This window comes from Anas platyrhynchos, chromosome 14 (assembly GCF_047663525.1).
Source record: "Anas platyrhynchos isolate ZD024472 breed Pekin duck chromosome 14, IASCAAS_PekinDuck_T2T, whole genome shotgun sequence".
Lineage (NCBI taxonomy): Eukaryota > Metazoa > Chordata > Aves > Anseriformes > Anatidae > Anas > Anas platyrhynchos.
Window position 1 is genome coordinate 11,161,651 of NC_092600.1, and position 17,932 is coordinate 11,179,582.

At 51.4% G+C, this 17,932-nt stretch overlaps 1 protein-coding gene across 2 annotated transcripts in view; it reads right to left on the minus strand.

The window, feature by feature from the left end:
• Window positions 1–776: 776 nt before the first annotated feature.
• Window positions 777–17,932, minus strand: part of STK10 (serine/threonine kinase 10) — a 47,297-nt gene continuing 30,141 nt past the window's right edge. For both annotated transcript variants that reach the window (XM_005009984.6, XM_072023320.1), the window contains 14 exons: window positions 17,012–17,206; window positions 15,815–15,896; window positions 14,542–14,676; window positions 12,774–13,334; window positions 8,903–9,033; window positions 7,447–7,570; window positions 6,055–6,234; window positions 5,725–5,817; window positions 5,436–5,565; window positions 4,902–5,026; window positions 4,353–4,541; window positions 3,962–4,087; window positions 3,602–3,715; window positions 777–3,492 (listed from right to left, as the gene is read on the minus strand). In XM_005009984.6, coding sequence (XP_005010041.4) covers window positions 3,352–3,492; window positions 3,602–3,715; window positions 3,962–4,087; window positions 4,353–4,541; window positions 4,902–5,026; window positions 5,436–5,565; window positions 5,725–5,817; window positions 6,055–6,234; window positions 7,447–7,570; window positions 8,903–9,033; window positions 12,774–13,334; window positions 14,542–14,676; window positions 15,815–15,896; window positions 17,012–17,206 — 2,326 coding nt within the window. In that variant the 3' untranslated portion in view covers window positions 777–3,351. The remainder of the gene's footprint in view (window positions 3,493–3,601; window positions 3,716–3,961; window positions 4,088–4,352; window positions 4,542–4,901; window positions 5,027–5,435; window positions 5,566–5,724; window positions 5,818–6,054; window positions 6,235–7,446; window positions 7,571–8,902; window positions 9,034–12,773; window positions 13,335–14,541; window positions 14,677–15,814; window positions 15,897–17,011; window positions 17,207–17,932) is intronic.

Below are 17,932 nucleotides of genomic sequence, written 5' to 3' on the forward strand. Positions count from 1 at the left end.
TTGTTGTACAGCACATCCCTGCTTGGTGCAAGGTATCTACATGAAAGAAATAACTAAACCTAAGCAGGTAAAAATCTCTGAGCAGCAAACAAAGATCACAAAAGCCCTGGGCCTGGTTACAGAAGTGGTGGGAGCTTTTCTGAGCAGCCTGGGGGAGCAAGGAGAGGCGTCCCCCCTGCACTGGCAGGGAAAGGCGAGGTTTGCATCTCGGTCTCATGACACGGCCCCAGATCCAAGCAAAACTTCAGCAAGAGCAGCAGGACATAGCAGGGAGGAGACAGTGAGGCAGCCCTAGGACATCCTTGTCCCAAAAAAAGCATGGGAACCGAGGCATTTGTCTGACATCTTCTGCTAAAGCCAGACAACCTCATTAAAAAAAAAAAAAAAAAAAAAAAAAAAAAAAGGAAAAAAGTCACGCATAAACAATTTGCACTCTTCAGATAACTGGATGCAATACTCCCCCTTCGCCAAGCAGAGGCACCCGAGCACTGTTCTAACTCAAGGAAGGCACCGAGGGAACTGCTGCTTGACTCGGGTCTGCCACACTTCCAGCTTCGGAGCAAAGATGTCACTGTCAGGGAGCTGCAGCGCACAGCAGAAGTGTTTCTGAAACAACTAGCTGCATTTTAATGAACTGGAATTTCAGCCTTGCAAGGTTCACATGCCAGAACTGGCTCTGGAGCTTTCCGTAAGTCAGCAAAACCCAGAGTGTAAAAGCAAAACTGTGCTGATCTGAGGCCACAGCCAGCAATCATGCGGGAAAGCAGACACATGCCTGGGTTTCTCAGTCTGTTACTTTATTAGAAGGCTCTATACATCAGTGGTCACCCCACTAGAGACATTTTACAAAATATTAAAAAAAAAAAAAACAAACAACTTTTATTCAAAGCCACATTTTTTAAAATGGCACCCCACCTCCCCTCAGAAGTAAGTTGGGTTTATTCATGGTTACTTCTGAACAGGAAACATCAAGACATCCTCTTTTTCAAGGGGGAAAGATAAGCACCCTGTAAACATGACAATCATAAGACGTGCTCCCCTGCCCTCTTCTAGGAGAAGGGTTTGGTGTTAGAGCCCCAACACACCTGGAGAAGGAGCTGAGAACAGGCAAAGGGCAGGGGACAAAACCATTCCTACCCTCTGTTAGCAAAAGCAAAACTATGTTGCTAGCTCCAGGCTGCAAGTAAGGTGGACTGGAGGAGGGGACAACCGATTCACCTTGTGAGTACTCACACCAGCCCTTTAAAAGCCCCCAGAAGTAGCCTCCATACATTCACATCGTTGCACAAGATCCAGAGAGCACTGATGCTCCTGGGCTGGTGCAAGAAGGCAGTCAGAGAGGCTACACCCCCCTTCAGCGAGACCAGGTATATTCTGCTGCAGGTACAGTATGCTGCAAGACATCCTTCCACTAGTCATGTACAACACATGAAAGGCCAGGCCTGGGGTCCTGATTTCTGCAGCAACAACCATTTCAGAGCACAGCTCCAGCTGACCCCAGCAGGACAGCGAACAAAACCTCGGGGGCTGCTATCACGCATTTCTATTGCGACTAAAAGGCTGAAACCAGCACATCGTCCTGGTTCAGGAACACCCCCTGCATTCATTTGTTTTTATGTTAGCTCCCAACCCCGTGCTGTCACATCTGAAAGGCACAGTCAGTGTTTTTGGAGACGGGACAGACGGTCTCCTGAGGACAGGCCAGTTACTGAAAAGCCACGAAGCAGTCTGCTGGCAGAGGGGCACAGCCCTTAGAACTCTGTCTAGGCTACGTTTGTTAATAAAGACAATAATGGTGTGGATTCAGAAGAAACTTGGCATGGCCCAAATGGATGTAGTCTTGCTAGTTTGCAGGAAGCTTATTAATATATATTATGAACTCTAAATGGTGATGAATGCACTCCTCAGATAAAGAGGTGCTAGAGACCTGGAGACTGACTCCTTCAGCTAGGAAGTATAGCATGTCAAACGCCTCCTTTTCCTGAAATGCCAGCATGTCTCTGAACCTACATGTGAGATTTTAAAATAACAATTTTTTAATTTTAATTTTTAAGGGACATTTTATTTTGCCAGGGAAGCAGGCGTTTAACAATTGTCTGGAGACCAAAGAGAGAAAAAGTGCTACCATACACCCTTTGGTCACTGCCAGTGCATGAGGAGGGTGCTGCCCAGTGAGGTCTCTGACCCCTTACCCAGGTCCATGCTCCGGGACCTGCCCAGGAGCTCAGCCAAGCAGTGCCTGGTGCAGGTGGGGAAAGAAAGGCAGCCCAGCCAGAACACATCGCCAGGGAGCAGAGAGGATGGAGGGCTGGACCTGCTGCTGCTCTGCCTCTCAGCAGCCTGACCCTAAGCTGAAAGCCTGGAGAGTCACCCAGGAAACTGTGACACTTCATGAGAAGATGAAACATCAGTGGAGAAAGCGATGCTGAAGGTAACGAGCCACCGTGACCTGTCTGCATCTCCTCTTCCCTTGCTTGAAGAATCCTTTATTCCCGTCCGTAACCCTGACTGCAGAGTGGCTGACCTTCCTGCCCAGATACAAGGCACTTAAAAAAATATCTCAAGCACCTGTGTGACCGTGAGGGCTGTGGTAATGACACCCTTCTGCCCTTCACTGACTAAAGGCACGTGGCTGTGGCCAACACCTTGTGGTGTCACCGCAGGACTGGACACCATACCAAACCTCCCCGTCCTCACATGCACGTACTTTTCCGTAAGAGACAAAAGCCTGCACAGTCTAGGAGCAAGAGGAAAAAAGGAACCCAACCCTCCCTGCTCAAAGGAAAAAAAAAAAATCCAAATTGCTGTCTCCCTTGAGCACAAGAAGGCCACAGTAGATACAAATAAATCTAAGGTGAGTGTGGGGGGCCATGAGGCCAAGGTTAGCATAAGACACCACCAAAGCTGCTTTGCCCCAGGCCAGCCGTTTATGGAGGACCAGGAGGAGAAGGAGCAGCCATGAGGAGAGGCTGCTGGCCATGGGCCGGGTGTGTGAGGGCCTGCCTGCTCCTCCTGCTCGGGGCTGTTACTGCTCCAGCCCGAGCTGATGGGCTTAGTGAGCACCAGGCTCACATCCAAGGCGACGCGTTCAGCTAATGGTGCCAGTACAACCACAGAAATGGCCCTCCTGGCCTCCTCACTGAGTGGGCCAGCCCCTGGAAAAGCCAAACCTTCCTGCCAGCACCCCACATGAAAGACAGGCCACGTTTCTCCCAGACAGAGCGAGGGGACAGGCGGGTGCTGTCGTGAGCAGAGGCTGCCAAGAGGGTCTTCCAAGTCCAAGAGGCCCCCCTGCAGCCCAGGAGGACACGGCAAGTACCAGCTGGGGGCCTGCCAGCTGCCACCTGGGGGTTAGGAGCTCTCTGTGGAGCTGAACGGGATGAACTTGGCGTGTTTGGTTGGGGATGCGGGGGTCTGTTCATCTGCCTCCTCGCTCAGCTTGAAGAACATCTCCTGCTCACGCTTCTTCTGGTTCAGCTCATCCTCCAGGGCCTGAAGCAGAAGGGAACACACGCAACAAGAGATGTGTTTGGCACTGTACTGGACCTACAGACTTTGTCCCCCCTGATCAGCCAAGCAGGACACTCCGGGGAGGCCATACCTTCTTCCGTGGCCTCAGCTTGTCCCGCCACTCCTTCATGTGCTGGTTGTGGTTCTCGTCCAGGGACTTAAGCTTCTGGGTTTCGTGTTCAATCAAGAGGTGACACTTTTCATTCTAAACACAGACCACAAAACAAAACACTCATTAAGGAGCTGGGACTCTAAGTCCTGTGCTCCGGCCAGCCATGCATCAATCAGCCAGAGGCATTTGGAGCTCTGAGCTCCAGGGCATGTCGAGACACGGCCACAAAAGCCTCTGAGGCAGAGCCGAGGACACCAGTTCTAGTTCATTGCAGCCACTTCTGACAATAGCCAGGACTTTGCTGCACCCCTGAGAGGCCAGACCAGGAGGAACGGGTACCTGCAGCTGCTGGAGCTCGTTCGTGTTGCTCTCGCACTGGGCTAGCATGTCCTTCATCTGCGTCTCATGCTTCTGCTGCTGGTGCAGCCGCTCTGCCTTTTGCCTCTTCTCTTCCTGCTGAGCAAACTGGAAGAGAAGAAAGCAGAAGTGTGTGTAAGCATCGCTTCTCTGAAGCTGGTTAAGAGACCAGTCAACTTATATTATTTTATATGAAGGAAAAGAAAAGCCCTGATGATGCTCCCCAGTGTTACCCACAAAAGCAAAGACCTCTGTCTTCCTGCAGAGGGTTAGAAATTTGGGAATGGTCATTTCTTTCCAACTTCCCTTCCTCAGAGAAGTAACTGTACCCCCAAGCCAAGCCTCAGCCCTGGTGTCCTTTGCACGGCCTGACCTGTTTTATCTTCTCCCGCTGCTCGGATGCGCTCCCACTGGAGTGGATGTGAAGGCTCTTCTTGTACATGGCCATGCGTGTCTTCCCTTCGCTCCGCTGGATTTTGGGCAGCCGGGCCTTCTCCTGCTGTTGCCGAACCTTCAGTTGCTCTACCATGCGCTGGTTGTATCGCTGCATTTGCTCCCTTTCCTGCAACGGCACAGGACCAGGCATCAGAGCAGGAGACACACATCAGGTGTGCCAACCTTCACTCACTGCTGTGGGAATCCACTGAATGTCATACTGGACAGTGAGAAGTTTCCAGAATTGCTCCCCAAATTCACAGCTGCTTCTTGGATGTTAAATGCAGGCAGCACAGAATATACATCCCAAGCAAGTATGCTGACCCCAGTGTTATTCTGATCCCTTTGGACTAACTATGACCAAGTCCCTCAACACTTAGCCCATTCTCCACCCTCATTTAAATCCTAAAAGGGATGTTTTCAGGGACACCCTTGCACCCAGCCAAGCAGCAACTGGCACTGGCATAGGAAGGAGCTAACACCTCACCTTCTCATGCTTCCGGAGCAACTCGTGCCTCTGGAGGAAATACTGGTCCTTCAGCTGCTGCTTGACAAGCTGGTGCTTCTCCTGTTGCTGATGCTCTTCAAGATCCCAGATACACGCCTCACGGTCTGAGAAAGGGAGAAGAGTCAGGAGAAAACCCACCCAGGCCTCCCAGCTTGGTCACACGCAGCACCCCAAGCATGAGTGGTCCCTACACATGGGAGCAGCACAGCAGATGTGGGGTGTGACTGTTCACCACCTGTCTTCCAAGAGAAATTGGTTGTAAACCATATCGGAGAATCATTCTTGTAATTACGAAGCCTAATTGGTTCATATTTGTAAAGCACTCTGAAGATTAAGATGCTAAGTATTATTATTGTTAAACATTTAGACAGGATCTGGCAGGGCTGTTTTTTCTAAATCCTATCCTGCCAGCTTGCAACTCTGCTGCAGCATCTGTTGCGTGGGAAGAGCCAGCAGAGGATAAGCCCATCGTCACAGCATTTGCTTTCTTCCTCTTCAGCCTTTGCCACCCACCTCTCATGAGCTGCTGCTTTTTGTTGAGGCAATCGCGCTCCTTGTCGCAGATCTCTTTTTTGTTCTGGGCAGTTATGTTCTTCATGGCTAGCTCCAGGTCTTCCTTCTGCTTGGCCAAAAACTCCTGTTCCTGGAAGGAAACAACAATAGCACCATGAGCTCTCCTACTGGAACCTGAAAAGCAGCTGGTGGTAATTTACAGACTGCCAGTCCCTCAAAGGAGAAGGATGCTTCAGTCTGCTCTGCCCTATCCAGTCTTGGAGTTGTGGCAATCTTATCTCAGCCTTACCATAGTTTGCTTTTTTTGGGCAAAGTCATCCATCTTCACCTTCATGCTCTCTTTGCGCTGTTGCCGTGGCATCTTTTCAACTTCATTCTTGACCTTTGGAGAGGGAGAGGAGATTTATCAGCAGATAATTTAGGCCAAGAAAAACCCAGCCTAATGTTGCTAAACAGCAGAACCTCAGGAAAAAAAAACAAATATACCAAAGAAAAAGCAAGAGCTTCCTGCTAAAACACCAACTGCTTCCCCCTCAAGATCTGCTATGGAGAAAGGTTGATGCTTTCCTGGAAGAAACAGATGCAGGAGACCACGATTCCTCCATCCTACCGCATTTACCTCCTTCTTCATCTGCTTCAGCTGCTCCATGAATTTCACATGGTCCCGTTCCTGCTCTAAGCGAATGCGCTTGGCCTCCTCCCGCCGGCGCAGCGAGTGATCCTGTTCCATCTTCTCAATCTGCTGCTTCTGCTGCCGCTCGAGGTTCTCCAGTTCAGTGTCATAGAACTTCTTCTTTGCCTGTATGGGAAGGAAAGAGAGGTCAGCCTCAGTCTCCTCTGAGTTTCATTTTCTTACAAAGTTGTATTTTTATTATTTTTTTTTTAAGTGAGGTGGTTGTCCTAGCGTGAATCAAACCTTTTTACTGAATACAGAGGAAAGAAATTTCCAAAGAATGACCCATGAAATACAAGCCAGCTCTAGTGTGAGCATGAAGCATTTCTGATTTTGTTCTAGTGCTGATGCATTTCAACACTTTCTCCTTGCTTAAGTCCTGATCTGTAACATCCCGCTGGGACCCACAGCCCTGAGCAAATATTAGCAGGCATTGGAGCTCAAGCATAACACTCCTTTCTCTGCAGACGAGGATTTTCACATTTGAGGGTACTGTGTTCCGACAGCGCCCTTGTGCTAATATCTCTGTGAGCAGCAGGGACAGAGAGTACTGGTATCAGTAGGACTGGATTGCAAACTGCCACAGGTAAATGGTAAAAGAAGCACATGGGGAGCTTTTGCACATCACACTGCGTGGTGAATAATGTCTCACAAATGAGAAGTGACTGGCTAAGATGGAAATTTACAGACGTGGCATGTCAAGACTTTAGAAATATAACAGAGCACATGAATGAACAATGCCTCCCAGCCTGCTGCAGGAGGATGGGGTTATCAGACGCACAAGCTAGGTGAATTAATAAAGGAGTATTTAGCACATGGCTCATGAAAGCTTTAAAAGGATTTACCTATAAAATCATTCTACTTCACTGTAAGCTGCCCATGGAGGAACTAAATGAAGCCAACCCAGTTTATCTTTATTCAGTTTATACTCAAAGACTTGCCAGTTTTCCTGCTCTCGCACTCTAACCACATCACTTTCTTATTTGAAGGTTTTTTTCTGTTAAACACAACAGAACTACAAACTGCTTCTCACAGTAGGTGGGAAGGGACATACAAGAAAAGATCACTGAAGAGGGAAAGTCCTGAACAACTTTTTCCCTGCTACACCTTTCAATGGCAATCAGTGCTCCCTAAGCACCTAACACCCCCACAAGGCTCCGTCCCCCACAAATGCATCCTGTCCCTCAGATCCCAAAGGGGTTTCTCAGCTGTTTTGCTCCCAAGAAGATGTCCCAGGATTGCCACAACCCAGACAGCTCTGCCCTTTGATGGGGCTTGGAGGGCATCTGCAAAGAAGCCAAACCAGCTGGCAGCCGGCAGCTTCCCCTGCCTACACACCGTCATTTCTTGCTCAAAGCGCCTGAGCATCTGCTCCATCTGCAGCTGGTGCTTGCTGTTGAGCTGGGCCTGGTTTCGGTGCTCCTCTTTCTGAAGGAGACGCAGCTCCCGCAGCTCCTGGCGCCTGCAGAGGGTTAGAAAAGGAAAGGGGAGAGAGAAATATGGTCAGACAAGGTCAGAGCTGCGTGCCTGAGTGGAGATGGCAGAATCAATAACCAGAGCACTCCAGGAGTGAGGGAGAACTGCACGGGCATCCCTTAGCACTCAGCTGCTTGCTTTGAGCAGAGGCAGGAGGTAAATGCCAACTGAGGGATGTGCTCTTGGGCTCTGCACCACCAGCTCACTGCAAGGAATCAGGGTGCTAATTACATTAACTGTAGGCATGCAATCTGTTTTCACAGCTAAGGCCTGTTAGCATTCGAGCCTTCACCAACAAGCCTTGACAAAGCTCCTAAAGTGATGCTGCAAGGCAATGCCCTCCAGTCAGGATCCAAAATATCCCTTCTATCATACAGATTAGTGCACACTGGTCTTCAAAACACAGCTCAGGCCAAGCTGGCATTGCCCTGGCCTGGCTCCCACAGTCTGTATCCAATTGTGCTCACAGCCAGAAGGCAGAAAGGGCAGTTTTCCCAAATTCTGATAGATCTATCAAGACATTGTGTCACTCCTCCCAGTGAGTCCCCCAGCTTCATAGCTGGTGAAAGGGAGCCTCTGCTCGGTCAGGAGGTTGTGTCTGAGCCTGTTTGCAGAGTTTGCGCCCCACCAAGTTGGAAGTTGGTGATGTACCACTCAAAAAGAAAAGCAGCAGCAGCAGCGTCCCTGAGCAGGATCCCCGCTGCTGCTGTGCATTAGTGCTACACGCTGCAGTGCAACTCTCTGGGGGCCCTATTGGGAAAACTACTTTGGAACAATTTCTTCTCTCAAAACAAACTCAGCCCCCACTAAATCAATTGGCTCAATAGGATGGGCTTTTTTCTAATTTCACCTTCAAATGAATGCCTTGGCGTGTTCCAAAAAGTCAGAAACAAGGCTCCTAAGTACAAAACAAGATGCCAGGAGAGTTCACCATGCCCACTAGGTAGCCCCAGTAGAACAGCCACTTCTCCCAAAGGCTGCTCAGGGACCTGATGCTTGCCAGCCCCAGCCTCTCTGTCCCTTCTTCCACCTTGCAGATGGAGCAAGCACCATCAGAAAGAAGGATTCTTTTTTCAGGGATGCTGTCTGCATGGGAATAGAGCTCAGCTGAGACATTGCAGCGAGCCCCCTGCCTGGCACAAATACTGCTAAGAGAAGACTAAAGGAAGTGAAATCCACTCTGGACACTTGTCCTGTCCAAGCTGGACCAAGGCAGGAAACACGAGGACTTTAGGTCACTCCTGGATTTGCTTGTGGAGAAGAAAACGCTGCCCAGTGCATTGCCCTGCCCTCCCTTCCACACTGGTGGCCAACTTGCCTGAGGAATCTCATCTCTTCATCCTTCTTCTCATCCTCGCTGATGATCTTCGAGGTGGTGACGCTCACCTCCACTCCATCCACCACAAACTTGCGGGTGCGTTTCAGCGTCTTGTTGTGCATCCGTGAATCCTGAGTTTGGCAAAAGAGGAAAGAAAGAGGCCATGAAGCAGCTCCCCGGCTTGCTGCTCGAGGCGTACAGCTGGAGGTCTCAGAGCAATTTTGGTGTTGTTGTTGATAAAGAGCAAATACAAGCAAGGAAACTACATCAAAGCAAATATCATCAGCAGATTTGGAGGTGCTGTTCAAATCATGCAGACTTTGTTTGCTGCATGATGGAGTGAGGTGTGATTTCCACCCTGAAAAACTGCAGCTCCTAGAAATCCACACAACGTGATGCTTGCAGTGTTTCCTTTTAACCTCCCTGGGCCATCTGACCCACAGGTGCAGGGCAGCCAAGGCCTCCCCATCAGGCTGCGGCTGCAGACACAGCCTTGGGGAAAGGAGCCAGCCCAGCCCAACATCTCTGCACTCGTGTCCCTCTGGCCCTCATTACAATACCTCACTAATCACAAGCAGCTCCGAGCCCCTTACAGCGACCTCCCCAAAGCACAGCCCAGGCTTGTTTCCACTAGAGTAAGGGAAAGTGAGCAAGTCTGTCTCGCTCTGCATCCGCAGCCTGGCTGAAGGACTGTGACCAGGGACGTGGCTGCTTTGACAAAAATAATAGGGGCGCGAAGGACTTGAAATACACGGAATGTGCAGGGGTAGAATGGGCTAAGACTCCCCCAGATCCTCTCATTCTTCTGCTGATGGCCGTTACAGATAGAGAGCACGGCACAAGAGTTTCCCACGAGCCTGCAGTGGCCAAAGCAAGCCCCCAGAGAGCTCCCAGCAAATGGAGGAGTGCTGTGGCTTAACCCCAGCGAGCAGCACAGCACCACACGGCTGCTTGTTCACACACACCCCCAGCTGGAAGCGGGGAAGAGAATCAGAAGGGCAGAAGTTAGAAAATGAGTGGGTTGAGATAAAGACGGTTAAATAAGAAATGGGGAAAAAAAAGAAGAAACAAACAAAACCCCCACAACTGAAGGAAAAAACAAGTGATGAATAACGCGATTGCTCACCAGCAGCCGACCGATACCCAGCCTGTCCATGAGCAATGGCAGCCCCCCTGCTAGCTCCCCACAGCCTTATCTCTGAGCATAGCATCCTATATGTTATGGGACATCCCTTTGGCCAGTCTGGGTCAGCTGTCCTGGCTCTGTCCCCTCCCAGCTCCTGGTGCACCCCCAGGCTCCTCGCCAGCAGGGTGATACGAGAAGCTGAAAAGTCCTTGGCTCCGTGAGAGCACTGCTCAGCAACAACTGAAAACATGGGGATGTTATCAGTGCTATTTTCATTACAAATCCATAACTTAGCACCCTATGAGCTACCACAAAGAAAATTAACTCTATCCCAACCGAGCCAGGACAAGGAGCCAGAGAAACACTGAGGCCACACGACTTGCCCACTATGTAGTGATGTACCAGTACATCAGCAGTTAAACCAATACAGAGGAACTGGTGCAAAAAGGTTTGCATGGGCTCAGCTTAAGTCACTAAGACTCTTACTGCCTGGAAACTAAATTAAAACAGCTGGCAGGTCCAAGCAGTGCCCACCTGGGCAAAAATTCAAGCTATGTACTCAAAACAAGGATCTCCTCCCACAAACAGTTTGATCTGAGTTTGCTTTACCTTTTTTCAAAGCCCTATCTCTCTCCTCCTATCTGCATCCCATTTCTGACTGCTTTCTCTGCCAGCTGCAGCCTCGCAGACTCACCTGTTGATTTTTATCCTTAATTTTTCTAAAACAATATCTGAATACTTTCTGGTGGAATTTTTGTTTTCTTTTTGACTAAATTATAAACAACTGGAAAATGAACCTGGTAATAAGTGTGATATTAACTTTGCAGTTTAGCCTGTGATAAAAGGCATGTAACAGTTAATGTTCACAACCAGAATTTGGTTTAACTCTTTGTTGTCCCTTCTCTGGCTGCAACCTGCCTGGTACCCTGTGCACATAACCCAACATCACCAGAAGCACCAGCAGGGGCAGAGCAGGGGAGTTTATGCACGAAGCTAAGCCTGGGGATAATCAGTGTGGACAAGCCAGGGGAGGCAGCAGGAGAACCCTCCTGCACCCCAAGTAAATAAATAAGCACAGCTCTTTCCTTCAACTGTAAACAGCAGCCCCTGGAAATCACAAAACATCCCAGCCTGGGGCAGTCCCCAGCAGCTGGGAGGAAGAGGAATTCAGCCACAGACAAGCTCAGGAGGAATGAAGAGCACTGAAACTGCTGCCAGGTGAGGAGGGAGCAGCACAGCCTGTACTCTTCATGCTAACAGCTCATCGAGCAAAGCAGAACCACCACCAGGGCACCCAGGGCCCTCCAGCAGCATCACCCCTGGAGAACAGCTCTGCTGGAAACCTCGCTCGAGGATGTGATTTAGTTTGTTCTGAGCATCGCCTCTCAGTGGGGCAAATCAAACTGTTATCTAACATGACCATCTCTTTGAGATTTACTCCCTGTAAAAAAAAACACAAACAATTCCTTTCCCCTTGTAGGGGACTGACTGGGGAGAGCAACTACACATGTGGCACCACGTGTACCTGCGGCTGGCCTCGAGGAGACTGGGTGGCACAGGGAAGGCATCGTGGAGAGGTGAACGGCTATGCAAGAGTGTCACACCTCTCTCGTTAGCAGATCCACCTTGAGTGTGGGCTCTGCAGGGGATGCCAGCTCTCGTGCTCACAGCAGCAGAGAGGAGGGGAGGTCAGCTTTGCCAAGAATGGTATCTGGGCACATTTCTGTGCCGGGAAGCCTTCACTCATGCAGGCAATTGCAACACACGCTCTGCCCCCTCAAGTTGCCTACATTTCTTCTCCTGAAGATCAGCAAATATCATTCGAATTATTTTGCCTCTTCCCCTAAGCCATGCTGACCTTGCTGGCTCTGGCTCACAAGCATTCCCAGCCTCCAGAAAGCCTTTGCAAAAGCCAAAAAGCCTGGGAGGTCTTCACGCAAATCGCTGCTGACACAAACCAGGCCAGATGTACAGCAGGTTGCAAAAGCCGAGAAAGGCACCAGCCCAAATAAGCTTTCTGCTTGGGTCAGATGTTCTAGGAAAGAGCAGGGAATGATGGGCAACATATGAAGTTTAGGAAGTGGCATTTTGGGTTTTATATTTGGGCTTGCTCATACTGTGTATGATCGCACAAGTCAGGCACGTGGCACGGCTCCTTCAGATTTCTCCAGGACCTACAAGTAGCCACCAAGCACTGGACTTCCATTAGATTTCTGTGGCCTGGGACAGCAAAGGACACGTAGCAGCTCCACCGAGAGCTTCTCCTCCCTTTCAAGACATGTCACCATGCACCCATGGCACAGCTTAACCCAGCACGGCCACGAGCCTTTCACTGACCATCTCCACGAGGCTATCCCACCGAACAGTACTCTGCACCACGGGGCACCTGGGGCACCTTTAGCACCGTGCTCAGGTTAAAGGCGAGGTTCCTGGGCCCTCTGCTGTCATCCAGCCTCCGTGCTCTCCTACTGTACCCGCTCCCAATCCAGGCACATGGCAGACTAGGGGCAACTCACTTTCTCCTCCTGCAGTCAGAGTCAAAATCTAAATATCTGGAGTAAAAACCTTCCAGAAAACCATTCTGCTTTCCCAGGGAGGAGTTTACTGGACTATGGCTGATGCATGCATGTGCTCAGCCTCTCAAGGAAAAGATCTGAATTTCAGGGACCGGCTAAAAAGAACACCCAGCATGTATCATGGGCTTGCTGCCCTTTCTTCCCTACCCCCCCTGCCCACCAGTCTCACCTTCAGGGAGATGGAACCGCTCTCTCTGTTGAGGGACAGGTCGGCAGACAGGGAGATGGTGAGGTCCATGCTTTCGGAGGCCGAAGTGCTGCCAGAATCTGAGTCCCCTTTGGACCGGCTGCCAGGGAACGGAGCTGAGGAATCCAAGCTCCCGTTGGTGAGTTTCTCCTCCGTGAAATTCTCCAGGTGGCTGCTCTCCGGCCGCTCCGCGATGCTGCTCCTCTCCCTGCTGCCAGACTTGGGCTTCTTATCCCCCTCCGTTGAATTCCCCAGCTGTCCAGGCTGAGAGATGATGTCTGGTTTGCCCGAGGTGGCTTTCCCATCCTCTGGGCCAGAAGGAGGAGAGCTGACAAGGGTTTTTGTGGCATGGTTGTTCACCAGTTTGTCATTGTCACTGCTCAGCCCTTCATCTGGGGCTTTGCCACCCTGTCCGTTTGCTGTCTCCTTGCCAGTCCCCACGGGGCCGTTAACTGTCTTGGGTGAGGAAGAGTCTGGAGGCTTCTCCCCATCAAAGCTCAGCTGGCTCACTTCAGAGGGGTCCCTCTTGTGCTTTCCAGGTGGCTGAAAAGACAACGAAGGGAAGATGTTGGGTTTTGCACCACCCCTTTAACACAACTGCAGGAGCTGTAAGTCACTGCGCTTCAGAGCAAACCCACCCACGGGTAAAGAGATACTGGGAAGAAATCTTCCCAGTTAGGACATTTGCCCTGGGATACTGATGTCTTTCTCCAGTCCAAAGTGCTCTGGACACTGTCTGGAAGGAAAGAGAACAGTGGAGGAGCTCTGGGAAATGCAAGCAGTTAAGAGGCAGCCTAGGAGTTTGCGTACTGGACCCCTTTTTCATATGACCATGGATTCACCACCATCCTTTGCCACAGATCAGGGGGTTCAGGACATCTGCAGCAAAACTACCTGGGCAGCCACACACCATGCCCTTTCCAGGATCCTGGCTCAGAGGCAGGACTGCCCAGCTCCCTCCTGGGGCTGGTGGTGCCAGCACTGCTGTGCCACATGCCACCCGGTCTGCACCAGGTCCTGTTCTGCACAGAAACATATTTTAGTTTTGTTTAGATCCAGTCATTGTTTCTCTGACTGGGAAGGGGGTGGCATTTCCTAACTGCTCCTAGGGTCAGGAAGCCTGGGCTCCATCCCCCGAGTTCCCCCATGCCAGCACATTCAGAGCCCTGCCCATGCACGACCCTTTTGTTCCCGGCCCACCAGACCAACTTCAGACCCTGTTTTAAGTCAGGATTTGTCGCTTCCCTTTTCAAGGATGACCTCTCTCAAGAAACCAGCAACCTGCCATCCTCCCACCCACACCACAGCAGCAGGACACAAACCGGAGCCAGGGGTGCTCAGCACACTCACCGGCCACCCCAAGCCCCGTGCAGACAGCACTGCCTGGCAGGAGGGGTGGAGGAGAAAGGCAGCTTGGTGAAAACCCAGGCTCTCCATCCTTCACACGTAACCCAGCCTTGCCCACAGCAGCAGCTCTGGGCACACCCCTTCTGCGAGCAGGCAGCCGGGCCACCCGCCAGCACCATTGTTTCCCTGTGCCCTTGGCAGCCACCGAAGCACGGCCGCTCCCTGGCCAAGAAATTGCTTTCCCGTCCACCAGAGGGGCCTGACAAAGCAGCAGCCTTCTCCCATGGGTGTCTGGGGGATGTAGCCACGAAGCATCCTTTGGGAGCCAGGCTGGGGGCTTTTTCCCCCAGTGCAGCCCCCCTCTGTGCAAAGCCTGGCGCAGGGCTGGCAGGGCAGCGCTCACCGAGGCAGACTCTGAGGAGTCATCGTCCTCTGCTTCATCCCGGCTGTCCTCGATCTCCTCCATCACCTCGGCCTTTGCCTCAGCCACCAGCTCGCGCAGGGCTCGGTTGCTGGTCACCTTGCTCACGAAGGGATGCTGAAAAGCCAAGCACAAAACGCCGGTGTGAAGCAGACAACAAACAGAGCGACGGCAAGAATCACTCCTTGCTTTTAAACAACTGCACTGACCTAAGGACCTGGTTCTCACCGGCATCACGAGGCTTAACCCCCTAAATGGATTTACAGCTTTGTACGAGAGAGGAAATGATGCTGAGGTTAAGTGTCAGCTCTGCAAACGTGTTCAAAGCACGATGCTCTGCAAAGCTGCTTTAACATCTCCCCCCTAAATGCACCAGCTGCATTTAAACAAGGGGCTCTCGCTGCAGAGGCGATGCCCTCCCCTGCCACGGGCAGGCTGAGCCCCGATGCAGGTCCGAGCCCACAGGGCATCGCTGGGCAGAGCAGGGCAGCAGTGGGAAGCCTGCACACAAACACAGGGCGGGGGAAGACTTAATTGAAATTGGGCTCAGATCGCTCAGCAAACAGTGGCATGTTTGTGCTGAGCTTCGGCAAGAGGCTGGGGAGTCCCTGTGGTTTCCAGAGCGCACCGTGCGCTTCCTCCTGTTGAGCTGGGTAAAGATGCGCCCACCGGTGACCAGCGGAGCTGCTCCTCTCCCACCCACCTCCACAAAGCCCCCTGTGTGTGTGGGGACAGAGCCCCCAGCACACACCAAGCTGAGCACCTGCAATTTGGTTGGGATGTGCAGCATGGGAAGGATGCAGCAAACACACCCATGATGCAGACAGAAAACTTGCAATCAGTGCCAAAAAAAAGCATCTTGTGGGGTTTCGTTGTTGTTTTGGAAGGGGACTGGAGGAAAAGGCTTGGATTAAAATTTGGTATAATCAGATATAAAGCAAGCTGACTGCCACATGGGCATTTTTAGGAAATGGGAGCCACATCTACTCCAGCTGGCATCAATAGGAGCTCTGCAATTTGCTCCAATGGGAAAAACATCACCGCTCCATCTGGAGCATTTTAGTGGCTAAGTACTATGAACTTTCTGAAAATGAGCAAATTTATCTTCAGCCAGTCTAGGGCCATGAACGCTTTTTTTATTTTAAGTTTAAAAAAAATAGTAGAAGAAGAAAAGAATAAGGATGTACAAACACAAGGACACACAAAGACACAGGTACCAGTGCAGACCCACCCCGGGGCCGGTGCAGGTCCCTACCTCCAGCAGCTGGGCTGCGCTGGGCCGGGTCTCCGGGTTCTTGTCCAGCGCCGTCTTCAGGAAGTCTCTGAACTCCAGGGACCTTCAAACACAGTCATTGCGAGAAGCTCAGAAGAGGGAAATGCCTCAAATGCCCCAGGGTCTGCTCAATCTCATGGAGGTTTTGTTCCTGTTTGCATCTGACCACGATCCCCATTTCGCTCCCAGCATGGGAAGCGCAGTGCTCAATTATTCTGATTATTTGTAAGAGAATCATCAATCTGGCCAAGCAAGGAATGAGATTTTCCTTTACCCATGATGGCAACAAGACACAGCAGGACTGAGCACTGGCCATTGTGCCCACAGTCAGGGCAGAGAGACTGGGAGAGGGCACCAACACTTGGCTTCCCAAGTGGAGCTTGGGGACAAGGATGCTCCAGCACCCATTCCCTCAGCCCCAGTGGGGTGGGATGGCCATGAAAGATGAGAAACCCCATAGGAGGGCACCACCAGCTTGCAGAGAGCAGCTCCCAGACACAGGGTGTGTCTGAGATCCAGTTCTGGCTTCCGAGCAGCCCCAGAGGAAGCACTCCTACATGGAGCAGAGGGCTTGATGCTCTAGGACTCCTGAACCCTGGAACTGTGCTTGTGGCCCCACTGCTCTCCCAGCAACTTGCTGCAGGCTATCATGCAGCAGGTTTAGTCACAATAGGAAATCAAATTAATACATTGGATTTTTTATTATTATTATTTAGGATTCTTTCTAAATGCAGAAGGTTTCCAAACTCCAGAAAAGGAATTCTGGAGTTCTTGGCCACCTCCAGGTTTAGAGGAAAATTTGCCTTTCATATAAGAATGGGACATTTTGAAACTAATCAGAAAATCCCTCCTGCTTCATCCAGCAGGGCTACCTGGGCTTCCTCCATGCTGCCCTGGCACTTGCAGCATGGTCACAGCCCCGCAGCGCCTGCTCCATCGCACCCCACACCGAGCAGCTTCCCTCAAACAGCAACACCCGGAGCCCCTAGCACACAGCTGGACCCCAAATCCTACGCTAAGCTCTCAAATTAAACAGCACGGTGATAAAAGATGATTTTTTCTCTCTTGAAATACTGCACAAGCTGGAGGAAGTGTGCTCCAGGCTTTGCGCACTGCAGTGCGCATCACAAATCCCAGGGTGCCCCCTCCCAGGAGCTGCCAGGCAGGGCCCCCCCTCACCATTTGGAAGGGCAGCTGAGCGTGGGAGGGTCGGACTTGGCAATCTTCAGCAGGACTCGCATGGGGTTGAGCTCATGATGGGGCGGCTCGATCTGGGCCATTTCGATCAGCGTAATGCCCAGGGACCAGATGTCTGCTTTGTAGTCATACGGCGTGTCCTTCATCGTCTCGCACATCACCACCTCCGGGGCCATCCTGCAAGGGGCACAGCAAAGAGCAGGGATGATGCCACAGCTGCTGCCATGCACACGAGCCTCTCAGCAGAGATTAAAAGTGCTTGAAATCTGCAGCATTGCACAAAAAAAAATGGCCTTTCCTCCTAGCTCTGGGTTTAGGAAGTAGCAGCATCTTTTCTAAAGGTCATGGTCCAACCTCCTCCCTCTTCTGCAGACCAGCCGAGACAGCCAGAGCAGCCCGTGAAAACCTTCAGGCCATTGACATCTGGCACGGATGTTGCTTCAGACAATAAATTAATCCTCGCCGACCCCGTTCCTTCAGCGAGTCGGGTGATTTAGAGGTTGCATTTCTGGAGCGAGGCGTCGTGCTCATGTGCTTGGAGCTGCTTCAAAGCACACTCCACCACCCAGGCAGAGGGGAGCAGCCAGAGCACACACGCGAGCACATCTGCGTCCCTCGCTCCTCCGAGCCTGGAGCACGGCAGCACCTCGGGGCACTGATGCTGTGCAGTGCTTCCATGCCACCGATGCTCCTCACGGCTCCCTTCAGGCAAAGGAAAACCTTCTGCATGCCAACGCTGGCCCAGGTTCCTTGTTAAAAAATCCTCCCGCCCATGCTTGGTAAAGGCAATACAGACAAACACGTCCCAGACATCACCAGCTCCACGGTTCTGAGTGTGCCTGATTTCCAGAAGTGAAACCATCACACGGCTCCTCACGAACACGGCATTGCTTACCCATCAGG